Genomic DNA, 10,055 nt, shown 5'->3' with positions numbered 1-10,055 from the left:
AATCAGATGAGAACTACGCAGTACAAGCAAAGCTTCCATGTGCAAGAGGCAGGCAGCGAGTTACCAGAGCCCAAAGTTTTCCTATACTTCACCTGATCTAGTACAATAGGAGGTGGGAGGTGACAGGTGCGCAGAGCCCCTGGAGCAATTTTCACTTTGTCAGTTGTTCTGAAAGGTGTGGAGGGCAGGAGGGGTGGGATGTGCTTTTCCACCTTCAATTCATTTGAATGATGCAAGAAGAGGTAGGAAGAGTGGGGTGTGACCCTATTAACACGACAAGTTGTATAAGCAGCAATGGTTGCATCCCATCACAAGATGCACACACAGAGCAACTATTCCAGCCCATCTGCACCCTCCACATGTGCACATACACTCACTTATCCCAGATCAGCTCCTCTCTCCCAACACACATAGTCATTTCTTCATGGTGGCGCTGTTCCATTTGCCTCTTTGGGGAACCTCACAGACTGATTCAGTGCTAGGGTTCTCACAGTGGAGGCAGAAACACTCTCTGATCTTATCAGGAGATGAACACTTCCAGGACCCACTGGCAGAGTTGGAGCTCCTCAGCCAGTGTCTGTGCTGTTGCCCCATCTACTTCATCCTGATTTTTCTGTTGTAGTTTTCAGTGGAACCACAGCCAGGAGACATCATTGAGATTTTTCACTCTAACTATAAGGATTGGGCCATCTACGTGGGAAATGATTATGTGATCCACCTGACTCCTTGCTCAGGTAATGTCAGCTGAAGATATGATTTTCCACATATTGTTATGGGGTTGCTGTTGTGTAAAAGATAAAGTTGCTGTCTGCAATGCAGTATCCCACATGGGTGTTGGGTTATGTCTTGAGAGTTGCACATTCTATCCAGCTTCTTCTCAATGGCCTGGGAAAAGTAGCAGAAGATGCCACAAGTTTGGATCCCTGTCATCCAGCCTAGAGACTGACTAACCTTTGGCTCCTGGTTTCAGCTTGATCCAGGTCTGGCTATTGCAGCCATCTGGGAAGTGAGCCAGTAGATGGAAAGTCTCTTTCTCTCTCTGTGGCTATTCCTTTCTCTGTAAATATGACTGTGAAATAAACAAATGAATTAAACATTAATTAATTAATCAATCATTAATTAAAACATTAAAAAATGTTTTCAGATAATGAAGACAGGCCATTTCAATGAGAAGATGAATGGACATATCATTAATAAAAAAAAATAAATACTGTAGAAAGCCTGACAAGTGTGATGCAGATGCCTACGTGTCCTGGGCTGTGGGCTTTCCCCCAGCATGTGTATTGTAACTGGACAAAGAAATCATTGAAACAAATGTCAGAGCTCTGCTTTTCCTTTTTTAAAAGTTTATCTGAAAGGAGAGAGAGAGAGAGAGAAAGAAAGAAAAAGAGCATTCTTCTTTCTGTTGGTTTATTCCTCAAATGTCTCATGCCAAGAACCTGTAACTCCGTCTGGGTTGTCCATGTGGGCATCAGGGACCCAGGCACCTGGGTCATCTCCCACTGCTTTCTTGGGTGCACTAGCAGGGAGCTGAATCCTAAGTGGAGTAACTGGAACAAAAACTGGTTCTCTGATATTGGATGTCAGCATCAAAGCAGCTTCTTATAGTGTTACACCACAATACCGGTCCTGGGATGATATGTGTACACATTTAGAATGCAAATCATGAGACTGTTGTATGATGCAGCCATTGAAGATTGAATGTATGACATGTTACATATTCACATCTCATTAAACACAAAGAACCATCTCGTGTCTTCCTTGTGAAAGATCAGTCACAGGAAAGTTTTGTCTTTGTTTCTCCTGCCTTCTGTCTGCTTTCCTACCTGTGTGTTGTTTCCTGTCTGTGATTCACAGGTGAGCATCGTAGTAGTGGCATTTCTAGCTTCTTCACCAATCAGCAGGCCAAGGCCATGGCAACCAAGGAGCCCTTAAAGGATGCAGCAGAAGGCAGTGCCTACAGAGTCAACAACCACCTGGATCATAAATTCAGACCTCAACCTGTGAGTGACATCATTGCTTCTGCTGAGATTCTAGCTCGAAACAGGTTGAATTATGAAGTAACTAGTAAAATCCATGAGAAATTTGTCGACGATCTACGATATGGCGAGAGTCCTCGTGCATTGGTAAGGCCCCCTTAGGATTGTCCTCTTCCATCCCCAAAACAGTTTTTATTCAAACTTTCTTGGTGTTTCTCATCCTAAGACTGCACACTAAAACCCCACTATTCATGCTGCAACACTAATAGTATTCATAGAGCAATACTGCAGTACCTGGCATTTTAGAAGCTCTTAGTTCTTCAAGTCCCAATATTGCAATGGACTTGCTGATTTGGTAGGTGTTATATATAAAAAGGAAAGGGGGCATTGTTCTCCATGGCTTCTTCAAGCTGAGTTTAAGCACAATGTTCTCTTGGTGGTTGCCACCTGGCGGGAGGAATGTGGGATGTGGTGATGCTCCTAGACCTGCAAAAGAAACTGGTTAATGGTTTGATAACAACAACAAAAAAAAAATTACATTTGAGTGGATGACACAGGGATGGAGGGAGGGGTTAGTTATCAAAAGTCCTTTTGAAAAGATGGCCTGAGTTCTCTTTTTCTCTTAGCTAGGCATTCTTGTACTTTGACCAGTGATTCGTCACTATCCCTGAATGTTCAACTAGTTTCATCAGGAACCAGAGATCCTCACTGCCTATCATCCCATCTGACTCCTCACATTTCCAGAGGAATATACTGCAATGGCTGTTAGGGACAAGGGGCGATGACTGCTCTAGTTTATTCATGCTGAAAAGGGGCATTGAGGAACAGCAGCAGTAGAGGTCAATTTAGAGGTTCCTGATAGGAGGTAGATGTCATCAGGTATCCAAAGTACTGCCTGGCACTTAAAGGCTTCTCTTTGTTGAAGTCAAGATAGCAAAATATTACATAGCTATAATCTTTCCTAACCTAGCAGGTTGTGAGTTCAGTTAGAACCCCAGTTGGAATATTTGAGCTTTAGAGCTCAGTTGTAAAAGTGTTGTCAGGTTTCAACATTTGTCAGAGTAAACATTACTTTACTTTAAAACTATGAACTAGATTTATATCAATTTAAGTTAACTCCTTTAAGTCTCAAATTTTGACAGATACTCAATGAATGCAGTGGAACACATAAAACGTTTTCTCAGCTGCAAAAAATTGCTAACCCAGATAAATCAGAAGTCACAGTAACAATACAAGGATTAGCATGTAGCATCAGAATATAAACTGATTACAGAACAGTTAAATGCAAGCTGACTTCTTCGCTAACCTTGTCAGTTATACCATTTGATTCTTGAAAATGCTACAGTGTTTTGCATCTAGCTAGGAAACAGGTAAGTCTTAGATTTCCTAAAACAATTATACTTTACCAATCACTGCAAGCCCTAAGACTTTCAGAAAGACATATAGCCTAGAACATAAAGCACAACATTGAAAACATTCTGTTACAAAACCTACTAGTCACATAGTAGATGGCAAAAGATTTAAACTAGTTTTCATTTACAATAACCCAATAATTTATATTATTATAACAAGATTTTACAGAACTTTATACACTTTAAGGCAAAGGCAAGCTATCTACTAATTTATAGTCTAATAAGGCTTGTACTAGCAATTGAAGAACACAAGAATCATAAATAGATGAGCTGAGAAATCCCAAATAACTTCGCAAATGAGGAAGACATGAAGTCTGCTTCAGAGCAGTGAGGGTATCCTACCCTAGTGAAGTCTAGTAAAAACTGAAAATGGAGATGGCAAACATGCCCTGTTGGGAGCTTAGCCAGTGGTGCAGGCTGAGCAGTTACAGGCCAGCTAACTTTCAGGCTACCTATAGCCACTGTATTCTAAGTTCTTCCTACTTATAAGACTTTTCAGATCCACAAGACACTACTTGGAAAAGTGTATGAATATTAACAATATATAGTTCTAATACAATACAGAAGATACAGGTCCTGCATGGGAAGTCAGTACACAGTGACACTAGTAAATTCAACAAATTAGCACTCATATGTGACATCAGTGATCACCTGAGGCTCTTCTCCATGGAAATCTTTAGTAAAAGGCAAAAGATTTATACAATCTGAAGAGAAACTGGAGCATGCACCTGAGGATCTTGACGCACAATGCTTAGGCTATGGAAGCCTCTTGAATCCACAACAAGCCCATGAATCATTAGACAAGGACACAAACAAAGTGTAAGCTCTCTTCTCCATTAAGAGAAGAGCACAACCATCTTTGGCTGCTTCTTTGCACTGGGGCATGAATCACAGTGGTCCCTAACAGAGGGACACACTTCACAGCAGTGTCCTGGCCTTCCACACTTGACATGCTTTTTCTCTTGCTGGCTTTCCTGTCAGCCTAGAATGCCTTTTGGGCTGATTCCTAGGCCACTGAGTGCTACTCAAGATTGTCAGTCTGTGAATCTGCTAAAAGAACCAATTCCAGTGTTGGGGCACTTTTACATTCCCTGACATCTGAATTATCTTTGAACACACACACACACACACACACACACACACACACACACACACATATGCATACATTTAGTCAGGCTAATTCAAACAGTAACAGATCAAATAAATTTTTATCACATATAAAATGACCACACAATTATTTCAAAGTAAATACATATTAGAAAACACCCTTGAAAATGCAGGGAATTTAACAATGACAACAGAGAACCCAAGGGGTTACATAGCTGGAAGGCAAAAAGTATATTTCCTTTGTCATCAAAAGGGAAATATAACCTTAAACACAGGAATTGACATAGAAAATCATCTCATAACTTTTAAAGAATTTGTTGTTTTACTGTAAGCCAAAAATCTCACATACTTCTTTGTAAACAAGAACAAATAATTTACAATCTGGATCAATTTCATGATTAGGAAACATGAACATAACCATCAATATACATTCTTTGTAATTATATAAATATTCATTTACTTTAATAACATATATGATGCAACAAATTTAGCATAATTTTATAACATTGAGAGATTATAATCCAAACTATTTTAAATGGCAATTATATTCTCTGAATTATGTCTCAATCTTTGAGAGTTCCAGGAATCCTGATGCAAGTCCCAAAGTCAGGAGACTTGGTTTAGAACTTTGAAGAATTTAGAGGTCAAAGTGAGTTAAACAAAAAGTACATTTAACATTTAACTGAATATGTTAACAAATACTGTATGTTAGACCTGATCAGTGCCAGAACAAAATAGAAAGTGAAGACCAAACAAAAGCAGCAAAAAACATAAAATACTAAAAGCTCATCACTTTAGTCAATTCTAACATGGCAGAAAAAGCTTAATTCAGCAAAGGAAAAAATCTCCCAGGCTAGAAGACGTTAATCATATCAAATCTTTCCCCAGCAAGGGTGGGGGAGTCTGGTCTGGCCAAGTCATCATACATAAGTCAAACCTCTCTGAATTATTTATCAGGGGAGGACGGGGGTAATCTTAGTCTGTCCCAGTTCGTTTGTCAGTCACACATGCACCCAATTCAAAACAAGAACAACAATAACTATGTCCAAACGAACTTATACACAATCACCAGACACTGCAGAACAGGGAGACAATAATCATACAATCCTCTCAAACTTTTCATGATTTCCCATCCATTTTACAGGATGCTTTAGCCTGGAACTATTTTTGCAAAATTAGCCTATAGGTTTCTCTCACGCTTTGCAGTAATTTCACAGTGGATTAGGACAACTCTATAACAGATTATTTTTATATATAACTGTTAAATCAAGTTACAAAACAAGTTTGTAATTTTTTGTTCTTTTTTGTTCTTCTTTTTTTTTTCTTGCTTATCTATTATCCTGCCACTCTCAGCTAACAAAAACGGGTAAGAGGGAAAGCAAGAGAAAGTTCAGCATTAGAGGGTGGCTGGGCAGACAAACTGAGAAAGCAAGTTAGGCAAGAGGGTTAAAATGGAGAAAAAGAAGGCTTAAACATAGGAAATCTCTGTCTCCCACCCAATGAGGAGAAGAAACAGAGACCATCAGACACAGAGGTAGTGTGGGAGCTGAGACCACAGGTGGAGAAGGATAAAATGGGGTTTGCTAGTGGAGTGGAAATAAATAGCAAAAAGAGGCCAGAATTGAGAAGCATGTAGCACCAGAGACCCGAAAATTGGCTGGCCTTTACTACATCATGGCTAGAAAACGATGGAAAACACAGACAAAGAGCCAAGATAAAAAAGAAAAAAGGCAGGGATACAACATCCCCTCATTTTTCTGAGTATCTGCAGCTGTTGATTAGATCACAGAGTATATCTGATCCAGAGGGCCATTAAATGGCTGGCTAAGGAAGGCTGAGGCAATTCATTTTATAAAAGCATACTAGAGTTATACGTATTAAGTAACGATCCAATTCAAGGATTTCTAAATTTGCTACACAGCCCATAGGGGCTAGTGGGAGGAACCAGCAATGAAAAATAGCTCCCAAGAATAAGACTCAGAAATGATTGCAACTACAGAACCCAGTTGTCTGTGCAAACCACCCAGTATGGTCCAGAATGACAGTACGCTAATGAGAGTCAAAAATGCATGAGACCTAATAATCTCTGTTAGCAGATGAGCTCTGTTTGAAGCAGTGGTTCCTCCATTAGCCCTGGGGATGGTTAAAGTCAGCATTTGCACTATCTGTGCTACAGAGGCTCTGAGTGGGTGCCTGACTCCACCAAGGCTCCTCAGCAGGGCTCCCATTATTGTGCACCTGCCCCTGGAATGCACCAACCTCTTCCTCCCTCATTGCTAGCCTCTCCTTGGATGACCCCATGCTTCTGTGCCTTGCCCTAAGTTGGCTGGCTGTCACTCCTCCCCAGGAGCTAAACTAGCTGGTGGGCTTCCTCAGTCTGAGCTGTGGGTCCCCTCTGCTGGGATCCTGACCACCTGCAGAGACCTCTGTGGTCTCTCCCAAGACACCACTCCCTATCCTTAGGCGGTACTCCACTTTGACTCCACTTTCCTGACAGGATTCTGATGGAGAACTGGCCTAGTTTCTTGATGGCCTTATAATGACCCTGGTTGTGGTTGTGGATAAGAAGCAGGTATATGTCTAAGGTGTTTGTTGACCGACCAATAGCTACTTAACCTACACATTCACACACACCATTGTCAGGTACCTCCTTCTGAGTGAACAGAGCCCTGGGTGATGGGTGGTGTCCATGGACAGCAGGGATTCTCCCCACAGACCCAGGTGATGCCCTGTGGGTGGTGTGAGCCTCTCAGGGTTACTCCTTCCCCTTTGCCTTGATTGGTTTGTGGCAGAAATGTCAGTGGTTCTGGCCAAGGAAGGATGCAAGCAAGCCAGCCTGAACATTATGGGGAAGATTTTATTCCCAAGTAGTGGAGAGCACCTGCTGCTCATCCTTTCATCCCCTGCTGAGTGACATGTGGCCCTTGCAGTTCCTCTGCCAGTGGACTGCGCAGCCCACACTGTACTCATGGGAACCATGTGATGGGAAGAGCCCGTGTCCCTGCTGGCCTGGACAAGCTGCTGAACCCAGGCTGAGTCTTCCTACTCAGGAGACAACAAATGTTTGGATTGTGGATACTATCCTTGGTGGTTGGTTGAGAAGTGAAGGATGACACCAGGCATCCAGTAGGGGGATGGGTGATGAGTGCTGGGTTTGCAGGTGCCATGCTTGGATGCCAGGACCCAAAGCAGGGGAAACAGAGAAGAGGGCACAGAAAGCAGCCTCCAGGAGTCTGGGGTGTGGCACCCCCAGTCTCAGGGAAGGGAGACTAAATGTGGAGGATAGCTGCACCTGTTGTGGGAAGAGCATGTGAAGAACTGAGTACACAGAACTGGGTGCATCTGAGGGATTGGGGGTAAGTCTTCCAAACTGCCAGCACTGGTGAATGGGAAACCTGGTCTCCCTTGTAAGACTGGCGGATTATTGCACTCTATGAAGCAAGTCTTCCTCGGCTGTCAGCTGCTGCCCTCCTCCCCCTTGTTTAGGGCTGTGTGTTTGTCATATACCTGGCATTGGACCCACTGTCAGTGGTGTGGCCTTAAGAAGTCTTCTGCTTCTGCTGTATGCAATGAATGAGTACCCAGAGCTTGGGGCGAGACTATGAAGCAGAGGCTGCCCCAGGAGCAGCTTGTCTTAAAATATTCAGGATGAAAGATAATGTGATCTGATCAGAAGGGCCAAACAGGAACAAGAGAAAATTGCCATGGAAAGGATGCTTTGTTACTCAGAGATGCTTCCTGGCTGGTCACATGGAGAGTTTTATGGTTGAGCAGAAGGTAGAGGAATGACTTGGGGGGGGGCAGTGGGCAAGGCCCTTCAAGAGCATCTATAGGGAAGGATGCATGGGACAGGGTACACGTGGGGAATTGATATACTTAGGCAATGCCCACAGGTTCAGGGCCACAATGGACCTGACCCTGGCATAGACAGTTAGCTACCTGTTCTGGGATGAGACACTGGGGAAGCAGGTGGTTGTGGTGCCTGTGGACTGGTTCCTTTGCACTAGAGAACTGTGCTTATGAGTGACTGCTTTTCCTCCTCCAGGAGCCTGATAACCCTGGGAAGAGTAGTGTGTCCCAACCAAAAGTGTGGGCACAGGAAATAAAAATCATGGTGCATAGCCATACGGCAGAGCTGACACCCAGGCTAAGGAATGGGTTCAATAGCGAGTATTTCGATTTTGCGTAGGTGTGCGTCTGTCTGCAACATGGAGGTTATCCCTTGTGTAGTGGGGCTGGTGATGGTGCCTGCAGGGCCTCTTTACCTTGTAGATGTGTTTGCAGTTCAATCACACGCACAACCCCAGATACACACCCACATACACAGAGGTCACAAACCCAAAGTGCATCTGGGCAAATCCTGTTCCTGGTTCCCCTGTCAGGGTTCCTCCGGTGAGTCCACCAGTCATGGAGTCTCCATTCCCACGTTGCTTGCTAAACACTGCTGGGCATTGTGTGGGCAGCTGTGCAGCTATGCTGCCACTCCCACTGTCAGCTATTTGCTGGCACTTGCAAGAAACCTGACTGGGCTCTGTGGTTCTTGTGTTACAGTCAAGTGAAAGACCACAGCCTGGAGACCTCATTGAGATTTCCCGCCTGACCTATTCGCACTGGGCTGTCTATGTTGGAGATGGTTACGTGGTCCATCTGCCTGGTCCAGGTAAGCATGAGTTGCCAACTTGCCAGTATGGTGTTGTGAACTGTGAACAAAAGCAGCATTTTTCACTGGAGTTGTTGGCTTCTGTTCCTCTCTGTGTGATGATACCCAAAGCTTTTATTCTGTAAACAATGGCAAGTGCACTTCACCTGTTGACAATTCTGTTGTGTCCAGAACTATGCTGGGTGACTAAAGTAAGAAAGTGACAAGAAAGTTTTCCTTTGCCATTGGGACACAAATGTTCTACAGCATAGTGTACAAATTTCTAGGTTTCAGGAGTTGATTCAGAAGTTTGTGGCACGACTTCTGACTCCTCGATATTTTACATAACTTTTCTGACTCCAAATTTGTTCTGGAAGACAGAGAAGCAGATTTTTTTCTTTTAACCAAGATAGAATTCTATAAAAGCAGAATGAGACTCCCTTCCTCCTGGCAAATATTCAAAATTTTTAAATCTTTGATTCAGACATTTGCTCAAAGATTCACAAGAGATAAATGTTTTTATGATGTACTCATCTACAGCCCAGTAGTAGCTTACCCAACAAAGATGCCTATCAATAAATTAAGCAATTCAGTAAGAGTACCTGCATAGAGTGGAATATCATGGAAGCCCCAATCTCTCCTGCAAAATTTTGCATATTTCTTGCTAGAGGAACATGTGGATAACATGCTGTTAAGAATTCAGTTGCTAAATGTGTTGTGTGTGACATAATTAGGCCTGTACTTATTTGAACACTTAAATGATTGAAGAGTAGGGCCCGGAGTTGTCACGTAGTGGGAAAACCCTTGCCTTTTTGCACCTGATCTCATATGGGCTCTGGTTTGTGTCCTGGTGTCCTCGCTTCCTATCCAGTTCTCTCCTTGTGGCCTGAGAAACTGATCAAATCTGCCCCAATGCCT

General features: G+C 43.0%; 1 protein-coding gene and 1 non-coding gene across 2 annotated transcripts in view; one reads left to right on the top strand and one right to left on the bottom strand.

Annotated features, from left to right (window-relative positions):
• The first annotated feature begins 1,913 nt into the window (after window positions 1–1,913).
• Window positions 1,914–10,055, top strand: part of LOC121159475 — a 28,488-nt gene continuing 20,346 nt past the window's right edge. Inside the window, exons 1-2 of the mRNA XM_040984637.1 lie at window positions 1,914–2,126; window positions 9,050–9,158. Of these exons, the coding sequence (XP_040840571.1) occupies window positions 1,914–2,126; window positions 9,050–9,158 (322 nt within the window). The remainder of the gene's footprint in view (window positions 2,127–9,049; window positions 9,159–10,055) is intronic.
• Window positions 3,998–4,115, bottom strand: LOC121159476. The gene has a single exon (XR_005884382.1). It is a non-coding gene; the product is annotated as a U5 spliceosomal RNA (small nuclear RNA).

This window comes from Ochotona curzoniae, unplaced genomic scaffold (assembly GCF_017591425.1).
Source record: "Ochotona curzoniae isolate NIBS_2020 unplaced genomic scaffold, NIBS_Ocur_1.0 contig_4254, whole genome shotgun sequence".
Taxonomy (NCBI): Eukaryota; Metazoa; Chordata; class Mammalia; order Lagomorpha; family Ochotonidae; genus Ochotona; species Ochotona curzoniae.
The sequence above is the reverse complement of the archived record's forward strand: the minus strand, read 5'-3'. Positions and strand labels throughout refer to the sequence as shown.